Consider the following 20,730-nt stretch of genomic DNA (forward strand, 5'->3'; position numbering starts at 1 on the left):
TGATGTTTTATTTTATATATTCATCTTACAAGCTGCCACTGGTACTTAACATGTTTAGAGAGTTCGTATTCACACCTTTCCCTCTAAACAAGTCCCTATACAAGAAGCCGTTGACTATATGTTAGGAACTACTAATATTTTAAAGGACCACAATCTTTTGTGTTTATACAATTTTGTACAGTTCTTGAATGCAGTAACTCACAAAATTGCTAAACACATTAATCTTTTACGAATTAACCAACCAGTCAGTCAATATTTTAGTATTTCAACACTCACTCAGGTTGCAAGATTTCACAAAAATTATTTCAAAAAAATTTGGATTGCTTGGAAAAAAGGTTGGGAACCACTGCTCTAATGACTGGTTACACATCTCACAAACTTGCCAAACACTCCTAATCCACCCTCTCAGCCAACAACTTCTAGGCAATATTTCATTGGTCTCCAGCAATCAAACTAACTAAAAATACTTTACATTTGTAAAGTCACAAAATGCTCGGAAAGATTAAACTCAAAATTGCTTTTGCCGCCTCCAACACAGTCAATCTAGAATTGTAAAACCAGTCAACCCTAAACCTATTTGAATTACTGTAATCAGATCAATCTATTGTTGGGGTAATTTGTGGTTGCTATTCTGAAGGTTTAAAAATTTGTGAATGGGTTTCTATTTTTATACCAAAAACATGCATGAATGGCATAGTTTGCTGCTTATCACTTGTGCATGTTTTATATAGAACTAGCTTGATATCTTATACTTATCTGAATAGGGTATACTGGGACCTAATCAATCCTTATGATGGGAGTAATTTGTGGTTGCTATTCCGAAATTTTAAAATTTGTGAATGAATCTCATTTTTATACCAGAACATGCATGGCTGGTATTGTTTGCTGCTTATCTGTTGTGCATGTTTTATGTGGAATTAGCTTGATATCCTACACCTATCTGAAATAAGACTTCCTGCAATATAATCAATCCTTATGAAGGGGGGTAATCTGGGGTTGGTAGTTTGAGGGTTTAAGAAATTTGTGAATGGGTTACATTTTTACACTGAAACATGCATGACTGGTAAAGAACATACAATATAGTTTAGCCACATTCTGTACTGTATAGCTCTAGAACAGAGTGGGCAAGGTTTTTCCACCAGGGACTTAAATTTTTGCTCATCTAAACTGGCGGGCCATGTAAATGTGTCGTATAAAGTTACATTTTATACACAATATTTACAGTGTTACAAAAGCAAAAGTGGAAAACAATAAGCCTTGTGCTAAAACTAAATTTAATCGCAATCCTAGCAAATTCCTTGAGCTATTTTTAACCAAAACATCAAAATTTGGTTTTAGTTTGGTTGCGGCAACATCAGGCAGGCCAGTCCCAATCACCGAATGGGCCGTATTTGGCCCACGGGTCGTAGTTTGCCATGTCGGCTTCTCTTTTATGCTTTAGTCCTGTTTCAGTCAAGTTATCTAGTTAAGAATACTTTTATAGTTGTTACAATATATTTTTACCCCCTTTATCGGTAAAAATAAGTCTTGCTACCACTTGCTATTTGAGGTAGATTTTCAGTTAAATTTATTACATCCCGTTCCAGTTTTTCAATTGTAACAAGGCATGAAATTTATCGCAAAGTTCATGTGTTAGCTCAATGTTTCCCAAATGAAGAGAAATTCCACTCCATCAAGGAACTTAATTTTTCTTAGGTTGGAATTTCGCTTTGTATTTGCTGCGGTACCACCAATATTCTTGATTTTTTTTTCATTAATATAATACGTATGTACCCACACATTATAAACTACAGGTACAAAACTGTACAGAAGCGGGAATGCTGCTTGCGCATAAAACTAGCTAATGATCTAATGAAGATTGAGTATATAAAGTAGTTCCAATGCATAGTGAGTTACCAATAAAGAGCCTAAAAGTGAATAGAGGAATTTAATTAAATTGGTTGATATATTTTACTCTGAGAATTCAAACCCCTCTCTTTCCTTTTCTTTTAGACATCAACCCCTTTCCCTTCTAATTTGTCTAATCTCAAATCTTTAAACACCAATACAGAAGCAATAAACTGTTGACAACGTTCTTGTCATGTTAAGTTTCACCACTTATAGTAAATGATTAACTTTGCTGTGAATAATAGTAAAGTCATGATGCGGGCGCTCCTCTTTTTGTGTCTGTTTATCATCAAGTAGAAGATTTCTCCATAATGCTTAACACTTTGGTGACAGACACATTTTTACAAACGATTTTACTGCATTTGTTAATTTGGGTTTATTTATTTCAAATATTTTTCTTTCACTTTCTATTTCACTCATTTGTTTTTTTTGATTATGTGTATCTTAGGTTATTGCAAGTCTAGGTCAGAATTTTTTCTGTTTAACCCATTTTACCTTATCCTAAACTCTCTATGGTGCTATCCACCATTACATATATAAAAAAAACTGCATTCCCTTTTGAAGCTTCAAATCATGCATTCAAAATGCTCTGATATATCAGTGCCACCATATGGACACACCCTGGCCCCACCTTCATTTCCTGACTCTCACATGGAAATATTTATATTACTTAACATTCAGTTTGCAACTCTATTTCCAGATTGTCTTAGTTTTAAATGCAACTAAAACCTACCGATATGGCCTAGCAATGCCAAAGGGTTGTTTAATCCACTCAAGTTACTTCGTGGTCGTGTGGCTCAAACACTTTTGAATTCTTAACGACGCTTGTCAAGTACTTCATTGGTCGATGAGTTTACATTGGGCAGTCTTAACTTAACAAAGCTTTAAGCTTACCTAAGAGTTGTTTTAGTAGAAAATTGGAATGTATTACCCTATAATTGTTCTGAACTTTGCACTTTTTTTAAATGGCTCATATTCAAGTTATTTTGGATCTAGAGAACACCCTGTTTGTATTCGTTCAAGCTCATAAACAAAAAGAGTAGGGAAATTGACTTAGCAAATAATTAAATTTAGATTTTGAGTATTACAGTTTTACTCTGGCTTTGAACAGGAGGCCACTGCTATGTAAGCAGTTGTCCTTTTATATTCTGTACATTTTAAACCTTAAATAAGGTTTTGTTTACGCCCCTGATTTCATAATCAGTTTTTATTTACTTGTTTTTATAAATCATTTCATTACCAGTTATGCTGATTATGTAGTCGAAATAAACTTATACTTTGTGAAAGATGAACAATATATATATATTTATATAAATAGTTGGTCATAGACCTGGTAACTCATCTCTTCCTATAGACTTCAATAGGGAATATTTGGATGTGTTACCTTAAAATTGTAATAAAATTTGCGTTTTTTTATCATATTGTTGTGAGTTTAGCTTTAAAGAGATCAACCTTAAGTATTTGTAAGAATCAAAAGAGTTGAATTTAATGACATGTAATACAAATTGTACTAACCTTTTGGTATATAGTTTGCCATAAACATGTGTAAACATATTTTTATTTAGGTGATGGTTATAATAGAAAATGCAGTATTAATTACCTTAAAATAGCTAAATTTTGCTTTCAAACATCCCAAAATATATCGAATGGTCAGATAGAAGCGCTTATTTTGGCCATTTCTCAATTTGGAATTATTTCCTACTATAAAGAACTGAAATATTACTCCAAAATTGTACCATTTTTGTTTGTTGGATAATTTGCCTCTGGTAGATTGGGATTGGCGAGCATAGAATAGTTCATATATTGTGGAAACAACAGTAGATAGATACTCATGACTTCGAGAATATATTGGGGAGGGGTATTAAAATGCAATTTTCATGCATCTTAAGCAATAACTAGTTAACAATTCTCAATCCAGAGTGAGTGAGAAGGTGCAGTTCAACATTAGAGAAATTTTATTATTTCCCAGTTTCATTTGTTTTGCTTTTTTCTTAAGAAGGGTTATCTAATTATTCCATTCAAGGCTCAGTTCCCACAAGCAATTAAATAATAATTGTTTACATTTCTGAACCCTAACCAAACTTTTTTAAATTCCAGGATTCTTCAAAATCCATTCATCGTCAGGTCATGTGACTGTTAAGAAATCTCTTACAGCTCTCCCACGCAATCTTGAGGATCCCAAACTTGAAGTACTTGCCACGGATGGAGGAGGATTGACGAGCAATATGACTATTCTTATAGATATCGTCGATGTCAATGACCATGCTCCTGTGTTTAAAGAACCTGATGGAAAAGAGATTTTTATTCATGAGGTGGGTGGTGTCATTTATTTAGTAGGTGAGTTTTCATATTTTCCGTGGGGTGGAGGGTAGGAAAGCCAATAAGTCACTCTAGTCAAATGGCTTACTACTGCCTCTCGTATGGTCACCAGGCTATGTCAGACATAAAGTAATCAGCCTGTTATTTGCTTCAGATAGGGTAGGATTTTACATATTTATCCCGGGGGAGGGGAAAGGCGATGAGACGGCTTAATCATATGGCGGACAACGGCTTCTCGTCCGGTTACCAGTCCAGGTTGGTATGGGATTAGTTAGCCAGATGCATGGACTTCATGGTGGTAAAAGGTGTAACTGACCATTGTTTGATGGTGAGAAGTCCAGCAAATAATTATCCCCGCCACAAGATTTGAGCACGCGAGCCCACCCATAATAGTTAGAGGTGCAATGACGAAGTCTAATTGCTTAGTATGATGTGCCAACTGCTGGGTTTGACCGAAAATTAGTCCTGTTGATTTGATGTTGTTAGTGATAGATTTGTGGCTGGGTAGGGTTTATTATGGCTATTACAGCTGGAGGGGAAGTCAATAAAACGGTTTAATCATATTCAGAACCATATCTGGTTACTGATTCAGTATCAGAATAGCGTATTTACAAACTTATCAATCTAATGTCATGAAATGGTAGCAAAAATGGTAACCATCCAACTGTTACATGAACCTGTTATGGTGATACTGCACTTCTCTGGCAGATATTTTTCTCACACACGATTAGAACCTGCAAACCAGGGTGCTCCAGAAGTGTGTGTTCCAAAATGAACGTAACTAATTTTGTTCGCTTACTTTACATCAAGTTGTGTAAAGCATCTGAAACCTATAGGGGGGATACTCATTTGGCAAACTCAGACAGTCTCCGAACTTGCAATAGAACTAAAATAAGGAACATCGGAATAAAATTATGGCCAACCCTAACCTGGTACACATACTATGGGAGTACCCAAACCAGTGCAAACCAAACACTCTTAACAAACTTTTATGAGCAGTAGAAAAAAAAGCCACTGTTTCAAAGCTTACATCTGAAACCAAATAACCAGCTAACTAATCCCATATGCAACATGGACTGGTAAGCAGACTAGAGGTCGTTGTTCGCCATATGGTTAAGTTGGTTTATTGACTTTTCTCTCCCCCAGGATAAATATGTGAATCCTATTCTTTTTAGAAAAACAGAAGATTTTTTCGATTTGCAAATATCTACACACTATAGGATTTGAACCCCATATTTTCAACTTGCAATGCCAATGTAGTTAAAACTGATGCGTTAACCATTGGGATATAGCGCCCACTCATGTTATCTTCTAATTTCAGGAAGACCCGGCCGGCAGTTCTGTTGGGTACATGTTAGCAGAAGACACTGATTCTGGGTTGAATGGAATTGTTCGATATAGCTTCTGTGATGTCACAGATGATCAATCATTTTTCATTGACGAGGTCACAGGAAGAATAATTACTGCTAAAAGGTTTGTGTAATTCATCACAAAGCAAAACAACTACCGTACTCATAAATCCTAATGTTTCAACTTGTATGCGAGAGGATTTCTTGGTTTCTTCTCAAGTTCAGTTATGGCCTTCTCCACTACCAACCAAGCCCATCTGTTTGAAGCAAATGACTGTTCAACTAATTCCATACTCGACATGGACTGGTAAACAGAACCCAAATATTTTATCACGTTTACTCTCTTTTGTGATCCTATTCAGAACAAATCGAAAGCTTTATTTATATACAGCTTGTCAGAATGACTCATTGGGCTAAGTGCTAGGAATTTGCTTGCCATCGCACCTCAGAATACCCTGCATTGGTCCGCAAGTTTGAATTCAGAAGGGAATAATTATGTGCTGAAAGATTATTGGATACCTCACTCCCATAGGGCCATAGTCATGTAACCACTTGTAGTGTATGCGTCCAAAACAAAATTGTCCAACTGGCAAACGAATCCCATGCCTGACATGGTCCGGTCACCTCACAACGGGCCATGATGGGCTTTTTTCTACCACAAGATAAATATGAAAATCCTATTTCATATGATAGTTTGAGAAACTCTACTATCGATGCTACCTGCGTAAGATTGCCCAAAAAGCAATACTATATTCAGTCTATTTTATTTTTAAACACACTTTAGGCTTTTAGGCTTAAGGCTTTTATTCATTGTGATTTAATCAATTCTAATATCATTTCCATATAAATACAAACCTTCTTGCAGGTTATTTTTAACATCCTGATGCAAAACTGGTAAATTTTTGCACAAATTTTTACCCAAAACTTCAACTAAACTCCCAGAAATTTGGTTTTCACTCAAATCTAGGATTTTTAAACATTCAAGATTTGTGAAAGATTTTGGTAAAGATTTTAAATTGTTTTCTTTCAAACACAATGTGGTGAGTTGGGTCAAGTTACCAAAGTCTTCTGGAATGCTTTTGAGTCTATTTCCAGAAAGGTCAAGGGTCATTAGTCTTTGAAGGTCACACAATCCATCTGGCAAAGTTTCAAGGTCATTCTCAGCACACCAGAAAGTCATCAGTCTTTTCAAATGCCCAATATTTCTAGGTATTGTTTGCAAACAGTTATTGTTTGCATTCAAAGTATCGAGATATATGCACAATCCAGAACATAATTCATCTGGTAGTGAGTGATGTCACAATGTTGTTCTGCAAGTACAATGACCTCAGTTGTACTAGGTTTCCAATTTCACTCGGCAATTCCAAAATCTGATTATGGCTTATATCCAGCCATTCCAAAGCTGATAATTTCCCCACAGAACACTCGAGTGTGCCAGAGAGCTTATTTTTTGATAAATCAAATTCAATTAATGATGTCAGATTGTGCAATTGTTTCGGCAACTTCGCGATTTGGTTTGACATTACATTGAATATTTTCAAATGTTTACAGTCGCAGATTTCTTCCGGTAGCTCGAGAATAAAATTAAAATTCAAGTGAAGTAAACTAAGTTTTTGTAGTTTTCCAATTTCTTGCGGAATTTCTGTGATTAAGTTGTGGCTTAAATCAAGGTCTTCCAAATTCTTCAATTCTGTAATACTTCTTGGTATCGCTGGAATCTTATTTCTGCTGAGGTTTAAAACGGAGAGATTCTTGAGTCTGCAACATAGAGTTTTGGGAAAGACCTGTGGTAAAGATAATATGAAAATAATAACTCGTATTGCAAAGTTTTGGATACAGTGGTTTCTGAAATTCTATAATATATGCCTCTTTACAGAGAATATCAACATTTGGTTGCCTTCGGCTTTATAATAAAATAAAATAGTTTCGCTTTTATATGTTTCCGAATTGTTTTATGGGTACTCCCATAGTATATGTAACAGGTTAGAGTTAGGGTATAATTTTATTCCAATTTTTTTTATTTTAGTTCTATTTTAGTCCTGGGACTGTCTGTGTTAGCCAAGTGAATATACCCCCTGCCCATAGGTTTCAGTCCCTATATACACAACACGATGTAAAGTAGGCGAACAAAATTAGTTTCCTTCATATTGGTACACACCTAAAATTGCACATTATTAATTGCCTACTAAGTTCCTGTAAAAAACTTAGTTCATAAATTTTTTGTTGGTTAGCCAGACTGATAGTAAATAGCTGAGATCTCACAGTCAACCACTTTTGACAACTATAATTTTTGTTGGAGACTCCAGTTTCGAAAGTTCAGAAAAAGAATGCAGAATAAACTGTTCCATATATAAACCTTTATGTCGCATCTCCACATGTATAACTCATTCAAATCTTTCAAAGTGAAAACAGCTTTTGGTATTCTTCCTCTGGCCTCATTTCTCAGATCTAATGATGTTCTTCCGCCTTCTCTCAGAACTATTTTCTCTCGTATCCAAGCATCTTGACCCCTACTCTCCCAGATTTGTCTTAAAGCTTTGACATTTAAATCCATCTAGAAATGAATTTAAATTAATTTATATCAGAGCTGCAGTCGATATTGTATGTTTCAGCTTTCCTCTTTCATATTAAATGGAAAATATTTTCCTACTTTATTGATTACTTTTACATTACGTAAACTTCCTATACAACAGTGGTTTCCAAAATTTTTGTTCTCAACTCACTTACAAAAAAATGCTGCCGCTAAATTAAACCCCATTTTGTGATTATTAATGTGCACTTTATGCCAATTAAAGTTTGTATAAATGTAGGCCTGAGAAAATAGGCAAAAAGTCAACTATTCTTCTTTATCTCTGCCTGATTTTTTCTCACTCATTGTTTGGAGGGTAAAGCGAAATTATGTGGGTACCCCCCATCGAAGGGTGGTTCACATAACTGCATCGAAGGGTGGTTCACATAACTGCAGGTCGGTTTTGGTTCTATCTACCATATAGACACTTACACATTTGAAAAGAAGTATTTTCATACTCAACATGGACTAGTAACCAGTTGGAAGACCATAGGACGCCATATAATCAGGCCATCTTATCTCCCTTCCTCTACCCTGCAAATACATATTTTTATTATAAGCTCAATGTCTCCCATACCCCATTATGATAACTCCAACTAACATTAAATTATATGGCATGAATAACAAACAGCGGATTGAATCAGTCAAACATATTAACAAAGGTGATTTGCACCTCTAGGCATAGTGTTAATTGCATTATGGCCTGGGAGAAATAGTCTGCTCAATGCAGGGCAATAAAATCTCACTATGAGTGGTTTATTTTCCGAAGTACGAATCACAATTGGAAAGAAAATTTAACTTGGTTAACAATTAACTAGCTAAATGTGCAATAAATGTACTTTAAACAATTTTTGGCGATCACGACTAATTTTAAAACATTTAATGCCAAAAATTGTCGAAAACTGGTACAAAAAGATAATCTCCCGAAGAATGGATTCATATTTCATGAATAACACATAATTTGAAAGTTAATTTCCTAATGACTGGTCTAAGTGTATTAGAGGTCTCAGATCCCATCCTGCTTATAATGCAAATATTGTTCAATCATCTGATAGTGTAGTGAACGGATAGTTGCAAACGATCTTGCTTTGTTACAATCTTTTCATCATTTATTTTCAATCTTTTTGTTTAGACTCGACAGAGAGAAGATACCAGAATACACACTCAAGGTTTGTGCGGTCGATCTTGGTTTGCCGCCTCTACGAAGTGACGCTTCAGTGACCATCAAATTGCTGGACCGTAACGACAATAAACCTGAGTTTAGAAAGTCGAGCAACATTGAGAATGGAGGAGGTATGGGGCCCTTTTATCTGTTATTATATTAACACTATTTCAACAAACCACAAAACACAATCCAGGTCATTGGGAACATATTCTATAGAAAACACAACTTTTGTGCAAAGCTTCGTAGATTGCAGAAACTTTTGGGTAAATTACACACGAACAGAAGTTTAATTTTTAAATACCTTTTCTTGATTTTCGTAGAAATAAGTTCATGGGTTCTGTTCTTTTCATAATCGTCCTTTGCTTCAAAAAAAACCATTCCAACTCTTTCTGGTTTATTTCTTCATATTTCATCGGATTTCATTTTTTGCTGACCCAACATCTTTTGTTCAATTCAGGAGCTCATCAAACAATTCATGTGAGGGAAGACGCCAGAATTGGACAGAGTATTGGTCATGTGACACGTGCAACGGACCGTGACAGTGGCGAGAATGCTCATGTTTACTACCACTTGTTGTCAGTATTGAGCAATGATCAACCTGTCGATCTCAGTATGTTCTCGGTGCAAACGCAAAGTAGGCAAATTATTCTGGAGAGATTGTTAGACAGAGAAAAAATAGGAAGGTTAGTATTAATCAAATTTAAAATATACTGTGCCATGCTCTGTCTGAAATAATTGCTGGTTTTTCTATGTTACGTCTAGCAATCCTCCCACACATAATTGTCTTCCGCAGGATTTGAACCTGCGAACACACACAGGGTAATCAGAGATGTGATAGCATTCCTAATACTGAAGATGCCAACTGCCAAGCATTTCAGCAAACAAACGAAATGTTGATTTATACTTTGTACTTCAGATACACTTTGATAATCAAAGCTACAAATGACGAAAACTATTCTCGTCCCATGCCAATCATTTCTGATTCACCAGTAGAGGACACTAACGGTCCACCTCTGGTTGGCGGGGGAGGAAAAGACAAGAAAGCTGCGGTTGTTGTCAAGAGAAGCTTGGAGAATGTAAGTTTAAGTTGATTTTTTCAAGTTGAGAGTGCTAGCAAAATTTGATGAAGTCAAAAGTCAAAATAAGTTGAAGTCAAAATAACTGGAATACTGTTGGAGGCTTCCTGACACTTTTAGCACTCATGGCCGCTAATTATCCTTTGAATGTAATTAAAGAAGTTATTTTGATTGGTAGTCCAAATCCCATTATGTTCAAACAATTCAGGCTCAACAAAGTGAAAACTGCCTGTGAAATAACCTTAAGCAATGAAACTAGAAAGGACTGGGGGATGAGCCAAAATCTAACTAACTGTTAAATTTAACAGTACCCTGAAGTATGCGCATCAAGATGTCGCATAACCTGAACCCTAACCTGATACACAGCCTGAGTTCAGGTTGTGCGCCGTCTTGGTGCGCATACTTCAGGAGGTCCAATTCAACTAACATAATTGCATTAGCTACAAGGCCATCATTTCTACTAAACTAGTATCACTGTTTCTCTGCCTTAATCTAAAGATGAAGAGATGAGTGTTACAAATTCTTTTTGCAGCTCGACAGCCTTGTTGGTGGTGGAATTTACCCTGCAAAACCTTTTAAATTACCCGAAGAAGGTGGAGGGCTTGGTGACATCACAGATACAATTATGGGATCCAAAGCCACTGCTTCTCAGGTACAAATGAATGTTTTTACACCAAATAATGGATAACAATATACAGTTATAGGGAGAGGTTACTAGTTATTTTCCCATTTTGACAGTTTTTTGACTGTCCTGTATTTACCTAATATTACAGACCATAAATTAAATACTTTTTTTTTTCTTCAAAATTTGTGTGTCCCCCTTCATAAGCAGACGCGCCTAATGTATGGATTAGATAGTGCTTTAAGCTGATTGCCTTCGCTTCAAACCAGTACCAGTAGCCGTTGCGCTTTAAAGCCCAGTGCGCTTTTATACGTTAATAAAAACCCAGTCTAAGCAATTTATTGACAGTGTGTCCCAGTGCAGATCATGGTCAGTAGCACTTTAGTATGAATATAAACTCAAGTAAAAGAATATTTCATCGAGACAAAAATTCAATCATAATCTTAGCCATCCCACTGCCAGCTACTATTTAAATAGCGAAATTTATCAATAGTATGAAAAAACACAATAACAGCTCACACATTGGGGCACTCAGTCACATGACACATATGAGTGAACATGTCTTGTGTATCAGAAGCGATTGAACCGACTAGAAGTGGATTTGCAACCATAACACTAGAATCTTGCCAGAAGCAGTTAAAATATTACAAAGGATTATTTCACAAAATTGTTGTTTTTATTTATCTCCTGCTTATCTTTCATTCAGAAACAGGACAAGTCTTTACCCGGCGGTTTGATTATGACATCAGAAAGTTCTGACAATATGGTAGCTGTGATGTCACCATCAGCTCCTATTACATCCCAATATGATCCATCCGATGACCCCAGTTTGATTGAGGTTGCCATAGTAATTGATGATGTCAATGATGAATGGCCAGTGTTTGAGAAGAAAAGTTATGTGACGGCAACCGATGTCCAAGCAAAGCCTGGAACCGAAGTCTTGAAGGTCTCATTACATTTGTAATATTCTGTTATTGCCCTGTCACTAACTTTAAAATCTGCTTTCTTTGATTCTGTTTATATTAGGTTAGGATAATAGATAAGTTGAAGACTGAAAAGTAGAACAATAATGGTCGTGGGTCGTGGCCATTATGTGCCTCTGATTTCTTTGTGGGGTTTTGAATCTCATGTGAGAAAACTATCTGCGTAAGGATTGCTGGACTCCTCATCCCCATAGGGTGGTCCCCATAACTGCTGTTACGGATGCCTTCCATAATCAAGTCAATGCATCTAAAACAAATGACTGGCTAACTAATCCCATACCCGACATAGAATGGTAACCGAGCGAGAGGTCGTGGTACGCCATATGATTAAGCTTTATTATCAGCCTACCTCTCCCCCAGGATCAGATTAGCAGTTGGCCCATTACTAATTTCTGTATGATTCTGTTTATATTGGGATAATTGGGTTTTGCCTATTTTTACTTAGTTTTTGTTTGTTCATTTCTTTCGCTAACCTAAAAAGCATTCAATATTAGCGACTGATCTTATTCCTCTTCATCACAGGTTCTCGCAACTGATGATGACATAGGGAATAACAGCATTGTGACATACACAATCACCAATACATTGTTGCGATCCCATGACAACATCACTCAGCAATCTGTATTCGGAGTATTTAGCATTAATCCAGTAGAGGGTGTAATAAGCACTGCACGGCCGTTAGAAGATTATGGGGAAGGGTGAGAAAATTTTTATCCTGTAGTATTATATGGGTTGATGCAGAAATACTTTGAATCATGATTATGGAGGCTGTGGATCATGAGAATTGTGTCCCACTCCGCTCAAAATCTTAACTCTGGCTTTGACCCAAAGTTAGTAAATATGCCAATAAAAACAAAGCAAACACAGCGGCTGTTCTGATTACATTCTTCACCTTATATATAAAGTAGACAAATGCCAAATTTTGTCTTTGGTGAAGCCTAGTAGACATATATTTGTTTGCATTGTAGGTTAATTAACTCAGATTCAAAACCCATGCTCCCCACCTTACCCCCAATATAACCCAAAACACAGCTTTGTTTCAATTCAATGCTCCCGGTTTTGACTCAGGATTAGTAAATATGCCAATAAAAGCATAGCGAACACAACGGCTGTTCTGATTACATTCTCCATCTTTTATATAAAGTAGGCAGTGACCATATTTTGTGTTTCATGGAGGCAATAGCTTAGTCTGCATTGCAGGTTAAATATCTCAGATTCAAAACCTAGCCCATCGCCTCACTCAGAATGTATTGAGTAGACAATGTCGAATCGTGGAGATTGCAGTTTTTAATAGCAGGTCTATATTATTAAAGCATAGCTTCGTTTGCAGTGGGAAGCATAAAAAAGAATCTTCTTCTATACTTATTAGTAGGTGCCAGATTTTTTAGATTACTATGGTCTTACATTCCTAAATCGAATTGTTTATCAGGACTCCTGAATTGAATTACTTACAGAAGTCATCTCTATTATTGTTAAAGCAGCCTCACATCATACGGACGCTTATGTGTCAGTGTGAAGGTATACGATAGTCACTCAAACTAGCGAGTTTTGAACAAATTTTATTTCAATCATAAACACACAAAGACAGTAGCAGAACTATAAATATAAAAAAAAACTTGAATTCCTCCATGGTCTGGAGCCTTAATTATGCTGCATTATGAGACTATTCTTGGTTATAACTGTGCGGCGTTGCATATTCACTTTCAAACACTTTTTACTCTTGAACTGAGACTTTAAAGCAGGGGTTCCAAAGCTTTTTTCAGGACGACCCCAGGTCAATATATATATTTTTCATGAAACTTTAGAGTTTGGTCATGTGGTGGTATTAAGTTAAATAAGCTAAAAAAAACAGTGATGTCACAATAAGCACCTACATTTTCTATAGCATAAGCATAGAGCGATGCCTATAGGCCTGTTTTACAGTAAGCCATGGTACAAACTGCTAAATTTAACATGGTTTGTCAAATCTTAGATGTTTTCTTTGTACATCCATCCCCTACCATACCTCAGCAACCCCATGACCTGTTTACGACCCTAACTACTTATCACTCCGACCCAATTTAGGGTTGCGACCCCTGTTTGGGAATTCCTGCTTTAAAGGCAAGTTATTGCTGGTGAAAAGGGTGGAATGTTTGTTTTGCTACTGAAACTCCCCACATGGCAACAGCGAAATGAGACTCATATTAGGCTCAGTTCAAATTGAAGATTGTGGAAAAGATGAAAAATAAATAAATCTGTTAGAAAGTTTGCAATATATAGAAAGTGTACAAATGTTATGTGTTTCTCTAACGGCCGGTTACTGCTTCCTTCACCAGTATGCATAAAGCGTTGAGGTAATTTAAATTTATGTGTCACTTTGTTAGCATTACCTTCTTCGACTTATACTTCAGACAAGTCTGTGAAGAGGAAGGGGTGTGTGATGGGGGTTTATTTTACTCATAAATACAGACTGATTTTTGACTCTTGTGTTTAGCTTGTCTCAAGTTTTATATAATTGTTTAATCATAGAGAATTTTTGTAAAACTTTGTTTGCGAGCCTTGTATACAAGCTGCTAGAGTCGCATTGCAGAGAATTTGTTATTGGTCTTAGTGTGACTATCAATATGTTTGAAAGACTTCCGAATGACCTATAACACTCTTGTCATCGACTCTTGTGATGTCATAGTTTCTTATTTTTCTTCCTGCTTTCTAGCCAATCCAATCCTTTATCCAAATAAGTGAAGCAAAATTGGTAATGCCTAAAAAAAAGAGAACTAATTGATAGAAACCTCAAATAATACTTGATTTACTGTTAGTCCTTTCATCAGCAATTATATGTCATATAATTTAGAGCAGTAGTTCCGAACAGTGGGCCTGCCCCTATTTTTTGAGGGGACGTGAAACTTAAAAATAAAAATATTTGTTAGATTTGATCTTGTGCTCCTTATTTTGGATATTCACTACGTGCATTATCCACCACATAACCTCAAATTAAATATTTATGTTCCATCCACATATTTTATTAGAGGTATTTGAATAAAACATACTTTTTCGCCTTACTATCTGTTTTTTCCAGCTTATTGTTAGCTAGTTATTTTTAAGGTTGGGTGCCAGATTTGACAAATTCTTAAAAGTTCGCGAACCACTGATTTAAAGTGTATTGGAATCATGACATTTTAACCAGTTGGAAGAGTCTTACAATATACCCATACAGTTTTCATGCAAATTGTGATGCAAACTGTAGATATTGAATTACTGTTTAGTTCAAATTGCAAGTCAATGTACATACAGGGTGTCCATGCCCAACATTGAACACATGTACAAAAAATTCAGCAGTAATAACAATTAAAAAAAATTTAGTTTTTTCTCATTTATTATATAATATATTTTATTTAAACTTACTATTGGTATTACTGTAAAATCAAGCAAACATGTTCAATGTTGAGCATGACCTAATTTAAAAAATATTTCATAATTTGTATTTGGCCATCTTTGCTCGTAGGTATGGTGACATTGCTGAGCTGAATCTTTTTTTTTAATCTTTTTTTTTTGTTACTATAGAGCAGTTCAAAATTAACATCATAGTGAAATGTGAAATCGCACCCCTATTACCTTACCTTTTCCCTTTAGCATGGTGGACATAGTGCTCTCTTGAGCCACTGAAAATATCCCCTGGAATGAGTTTATCAAACGTCCAAGGAAAGTCGTACCCACAATGGTTATAGATCAGGATTGTGACGAACACAAAAACAAATATAGTGCGAGTGAATGGATGAGCTCCCTGCACCTAAATGTGAAGGAAACGAAATAAATAAATTAATAATAAAAAAAAATTACTTAAAATTCACTTCAACGACATGGCTAAAGTAAGTCATTGTAATGCTTGGGCACCAGACTTTATATTGAAAATTTATTGATATTCATGCATTCCTAGCTGCATGGATTGCATGTGAAAAGCACCCATCTCAAAGGTTAGGGTTCAGCAATAAACAAAGACTATACCAACTAACAGTTCATCTTTAATCTAGCATTTGTTGACAGAGGTAATCTGAGTCACATCTTAAATTGTGTTGAAGCCTTGTTTTAGTTAGTTTAGGGGGAAAGTGACTCTAATGACCGTATGTATGGTCATTTTTTCATTGTTGCATGGTGAACTTAACTTATTGTCAAATGTACCAACATAGGAACTTAGGTTTGCAGGTTTAAATCCCACTTGGGGGTTATTTACCATATGTACAAGAGGATTGCTGGACCCCTCGCCGCCACAGAGTGTTTCATGTAAACGTTGGTCGTTTACGGCTTCCTCCACCATCAAGTGCATGATTCCGAAAACAAATATCTGGCTAACTAATCCTATACCTGACGAGAGGCCATGGTTTGCCATATGATTGAGTCGGCTAATAGGCTTTCCTCTCCCCCATGATAAATATGTAAATCCCATCCTACCTTCAACCCGGCATTTGCTGACAGAATGAAAACAATTCTTTCAATCCAGTTCTGGTGATCAGTTGCCTTTGCATTGATAACAACATGGGTGTGGTGCTTCTTGTGAAACGTTCTAAATTAAATATGTGTATGTTCGTTTCAAGGTGAGTGCTTCGCATTTTTGCTATGAACAAGGTTGTATAAGCAGTCATAAGGGGTCAGATTATGAGCCAGTGGTTTCTAAACAGCGACCTACGGGCCAATTACGTACGACCCGAATAACGATTTAATAAGGCCCACCGAACTTATGGGAAATAGTTTAACACTTTATGTTTTTACCTTTTGTGTTCTAGATACCGCCAATTGTTACAGCCCCAGTCAAAACCACTGGTCATTAAGTCTCAGTCAGAGCAAAAAAAATGTATAAATTATGCGAAACAACTTTTGTGGATACAATAGCCAAGTTTTATGAACAATACTGAACTGAAAATAATTCTGTACTTTCTAACTGATCAGTAAGGAAAAAATGTTGGTGTGATAATGCAGCATAGAAAAAATCTAAGTTATAACAATACCCCAACAACATAATAATGTGAGAGAAAACCTCTAGTCCAATCAATTGTTTATTCAATACTTAGATTTCTGCTAGCAGAGCCTTGTTCGGAAAAAAACATAGCAAAGGCCACAAATATGGCCGCAACAATAAGTGTTCTATTTTGACGATTCCATAATCTGCAGAATTTGAGAAAATATTTCCTACCTGTATAAAATCTGATATTTATGCAGGTTGTAGTGGATGATAAAAAACATGATATCATAGATCACTATGGCAACAGAAATATGTATTATGATGTCACTGAGCCTAGGAGAGTACTCAGGTAATGCTCGTGTTCTCTGAAAAATATGAATGTGAGATTAAATAATTTGTTGTGAATTCTATGCTAGATATGTAGAATTTAATCCTGTGAGAGAGGATTATGAGACAATTCGTATCCCTTGCTCTTTATCAACCTGTTGTAAGGTGGTTTGTAATAGAAATGTAATGCCTGTCCCAGATACATGAGATATTTACAACTCTGTCATGTTTAGGTTTGAATCCCATAAGAGAGGATATTTAGATGATTTTTGGACTCGAGGCCATGGATTTTTTATTACTATGGAAAAAAAAACTTTACCATTTCAGTTGCCGAGCCTACCGGCAAAAAAACAAAAAACCACACTCACTTGAATCCAATTCAATCTTTTTTGTATTATTACATCATCGGTTACGCCATAATAGTGTTTGACATGGAGAGTGTCTAAGATAGAGAGAGGCAAAATGTATTCAACTGCATGGAATAAAATGTCTTGCATTGACTCTGAGTAAATTAGGCCTCCCTTGGGTGAGACCCTGAAAAACAAAAGCAATTATATAGTCGCAATGTAGAGTGTGACTTTATTGTGGGTGCGATGTCCTAGTATTCAAAACATTATACCAGTGGTTCTCAAACTTTCAAAGCTTCCGCCCCTTTTGTAAAGTTGTTGGGTCTCGCACCCCACCTCAAATTTTATTGTTATCAATAAAATAATGCATAGTGCGGCGAAAGTATGTTTTATTCATATTAACGCTGAAATATGTGAATGGAATCGCAATATCTAAATTTATTCAAAATGAGGCGAGCAAGATTAAATTTAACAAATATTTTATTTTTAATTAGCTAAACACCCTCCAAAAAAATTCTTGAAAAACCACTTATGATGTAATAATTAGCCAAAATAATGTAATAAGTGTAATAATGTAATATAAGTGTAATATAAATTATGTAATAAGGTAATAAGTAGCCAAATAAATTACAAATGATGCAAGATTTTAGTCTATGACAAAATGAAAAAAATATTGTAAAATGAAAAGAACAATCTTTGTTTTAAACCAATCCTTTGGAATACAGAATACCAGGTATATTTTAGATTAGTTTAATCCCAGACTACAATAGTACAAATACCAATGATATTTCCTGAACTTATCAATTCTTACCTGAATTTATCAAAATAGGAAATTTTGTCGATAATCATGAAGAAAAATGTTGGTGGAAAAGAATAAACAACGACAAGTAAGGTTTCAAAATAAACAGTCTGGAACCACCATTGGTCTCGTAGATAACCCCAGCATGTGTCTGAAAAGTGTAACTGCTGTAAATTAAGAGTTTTGGATGGTTTTTAAGGAGATGGAGATTATCAGGAGGAGATTATCACATGTACCAGCTCACCAGAGACGTAGCCAGAAAAGTTAAAGGGGGGTGGGAGGGCGGGGTTCTTTGCCAAGTTAGATCCAAACAGCTGGTTTGACCCGCAACACCACCCCCCCTGGCTACGCCACTGCAGTTCACCCAGTTTGTAAAAATTAGGTAGTCAATGTGACCCTTCAAAAAACAGCCATAAACATTAGTCAGCATAAACATTAGTCAGTGGCCATTCGTATATAGCTTTGTTCATGAAGGTAAAAAACAGCGTGAAAAGCATCATATAAAAATATGCTAGGGTAAAAAAAGCTTATAAAATAGTTCCATGATATGTTGCTTTTGTTTTCTTTTCCAGCTATTATTTGAGATTAGATATGGAGATATGCCAACTATTTTTACTTCCTTCATGTGAATACTATGATGATAGTGCAACGGTTCTGAGTGATTTAATGGTCTCTCCGCACACTAGCAAAAATGTGTTGTAATCTTTAGTGAAGAATCTTGAAATATAAGCATTACCTACCAACCAAAATGTCAAATCTAAATGAATGCTTGTAATGCTAGCAATGCAATTGCTGTTAAAAGTAGGTTTTTGAAGAAAAGTGTAATCTGCGTGTATGAATATTTCATTTGACCTTGGTTAAATGAAAGACTACTTTTGTTAGTGTGCAAAATTACCCGGGCTATTCTTAGTTTATTTTCAACCTTTCAGGTTTTATTTTTAATCAGAGATACAAACGTGGGAAATAAGGCTATGCACTTCTGCTTAGTTAGACTTTTTACCTCTCCTGAAATGTAGAATTTACAACCCAGTGTCAGACAGCATTGGTACACTCATTATAACATGAAAATTGTTCCTGCTAGTCACACTTTGATAATGTTTAAATTATTCGAGTGATTATTCAACCATGACTAGCCAGAATATTCTCAATTTAACTAAATAAAGCTAGTGCTGCTATTCACACTCCATTGAACTTAGGGCCAAGAGAACACTCACCTATCCAATCTTGGAATGTTTCAGCTTTTAAATAGCAAAAATAACATGAAAGTGCAAAAATAATTCTGGCAACCAACAACTGACTCGCTGTGAATCGTCGCTGTGGTTGTAAGATTCCCACATCTTCATCTTTTTCTCCAACGAAATTAGAAAATTTTTTGTCCGATATTAAAAGTGTGGTTTTTATGTGCGGTGAAGTGTGACTCCGAGTTGGAATTTGGTTTGTTGGTGGCATAGTTATTATATTACATATTTCTGTAAAAAAAAGATAGGAAAATGTTCTGAAAAATATTTTGTGTAACATAAGGTCAGCAAGCATCAACTGATATTTCTGGTGTCACCATGGTAACAGTAATTCTGCGTCCTCTGTTTAACCCAGTGATTTCCTTAACCCCCTCCCCCCCACACCCTATTTTTGAGGGGCCGTTCCCAAATTTGAAACCTAACCTAAGTATAATTGTTTTCGAATATCCAGAAAGTGCCATATTTATCAGTTCAGATAATCAGTCAGTTTTTCGAAAATAGAAAAATATTTACCGACCCCTAAATTTCGAAACAACCCATTCCCCTGAAATGAAAAGCTGGTTCAACCTAACTCAAGATAGACAAAATCATCCCTCAGGCCTCAACGATTTCTAAACTTTATAGGTTATATCAAAGTAGACAGTCTCTAGCCATAGTACAATTTCACCCTAAAATCAAGCTAAACTCTTGAAACAAGAAAGCATTTGGTAGCAGAATTGATGCCTTAACAATAGGTTAGTATTATGCTGCTCAGTCATGCCTCACTGAAGGGCTGAGACTCATACAAAGATGCCTATGTTTTAACTAAACCCAGTAGACTTATTCCCACAAAGTTATTGGATTAAGCTATCACTGTGGTTCTATATTCTGCTTGCTTGCAAATTCTTCACACCACACTCTCACAAATAAGATACTGTAGCTAACTTGTTTTCAAAGGCTTTATTAAAGGGCAGCTATTGTAGAAGGACCTTCATGTTTCCTTTCTTGTGCAATGGTGCGTGAATACTGACTGCAGAGCTCAATTATTTATTCATCTGATAATTTTTATCCGAAGCAGAGTTTAAAATGAATTTAAACTTCACTTTTTAAACATCTCTGTGTCAGTACATGTATCTC

General features: G+C 35.7%; 3 protein-coding genes across 5 annotated transcripts in view; 1 reads left to right on the forward strand and 2 right to left on the reverse strand.

Annotated features, from left to right (window-relative positions):
* The window catches only part of LOC120348061 (cadherin-23-like), a 92,357-nt gene that overhangs the window by 58,736 nt on the left and 12,891 nt on the right, over positions 1–20,730 (forward strand). For both annotated transcript variants that reach the window (XM_039418171.2, XM_039418172.2), the window contains 8 exons: positions 3,985–4,199; positions 5,528–5,679; positions 9,257–9,417; positions 9,747–9,972; positions 10,206–10,365; positions 10,898–11,017; positions 11,694–11,933; positions 12,493–12,668. In XM_039418171.2, coding sequence (XP_039274105.2) covers positions 3,985–4,199; positions 5,528–5,679; positions 9,257–9,417; positions 9,747–9,972; positions 10,206–10,365; positions 10,898–11,017; positions 11,694–11,933; positions 12,493–12,668 — 1,450 coding nt within the window. The remainder of the gene's footprint in view (positions 1–3,984; positions 4,200–5,527; positions 5,680–9,256; positions 9,418–9,746; positions 9,973–10,205; positions 10,366–10,897; positions 11,018–11,693; positions 11,934–12,492; positions 12,669–20,730) is intronic.
* On the reverse strand, positions 6,687–9,740 carry LOC120348063 (uncharacterized). 2 transcript variants are annotated; one of them, XM_039418176.2, is made up of 3 exons: positions 9,591–9,740; positions 7,912–8,109; positions 6,687–7,339 (listed from the first exon to the last, which is right to left on the reverse strand). In XM_039418176.2, the coding sequence occupies exons 2-3, from the start codon at positions 8,107–8,109 to the stop codon at positions 6,833–6,835; spliced, it is 705 nt and encodes a 234-aa protein (XP_039274110.2). In that variant the 5' UTR covers positions 9,591–9,740; the 3' UTR covers positions 6,687–6,832. The 2 variants fall into 2 exon arrangements, with proteins under 2 accessions (XP_039274110.2, XP_077974250.1); XM_078118124.1 differs by lacking the exon at positions 9,591–9,740 and adding an exon at positions 8,557–8,604.
* Positions 13,513–19,860, reverse strand: LOC120348064 (cholesterol 25-hydroxylase-like protein). Its single transcript, XM_039418177.2, has 7 exons — positions 19,591–19,860; positions 18,389–18,527; positions 17,599–17,764; positions 17,135–17,268; positions 16,396–16,507; positions 15,567–15,736; positions 13,513–14,708 (listed from the first exon to the last, which is right to left on the reverse strand). The coding sequence occupies exons 1-7, from the start codon at positions 19,823–19,825 to the stop codon at positions 14,630–14,632; spliced, it is 1,035 nt and encodes a 344-aa protein (XP_039274111.1). The 5' UTR covers positions 19,826–19,860; the 3' UTR covers positions 13,513–14,629.

Source organism: Styela clava, chromosome 11 (assembly GCF_964204865.1).
Source record: "Styela clava chromosome 11, kaStyClav1.hap1.2, whole genome shotgun sequence".
Classification (NCBI taxonomy): domain Eukaryota; kingdom Metazoa; phylum Chordata; class Ascidiacea; order Stolidobranchia; family Styelidae; genus Styela; species Styela clava.

Excerpts from the sequence above, each read along its gene's own strand:
- LOC120348063 (XM_078118124.1), bottom strand. The coding sequence starts at position 8,589 with ATGTTGAGTATGAAAATACTTCTTTTCAAATGT. Across the intron at positions 8,110-8,556 it reads AAATACTTCTTTTCAAATGT|ATGGATTTAAATGTCAAAGC; the intron begins GTAAGTGTCTAT and ends ATTCATTTCTAG. Across the intron at positions 7,340-7,911 it reads TGTGGAGATGCGACATAAAG|GTCTTTCCCAAAACTCTATG; the intron begins GTTTATATATGG and ends TCTTTACCACAG.
- LOC120348064 (XM_039418177.2), bottom strand. The coding sequence starts at position 19,825 with ATGCCACCAACAAACCAAATTCCAACTCGGAGTCACACTTCACCGCAC. Across the intron at positions 17,765-18,388 it reads TCCTATTTTGATAAATTCAG|GGTCTCACCCAAGGGAGGCC; the intron begins GTAAGAATTGAT and ends TTTGTTTTTCAG. Across the intron at positions 15,737-16,395 it reads CAGCAAATGCCGGGTTGAAG|GTGCAGGGAGCTCATCCATT; the intron begins GTAGGATGGGAT and ends CTTCACATTTAG.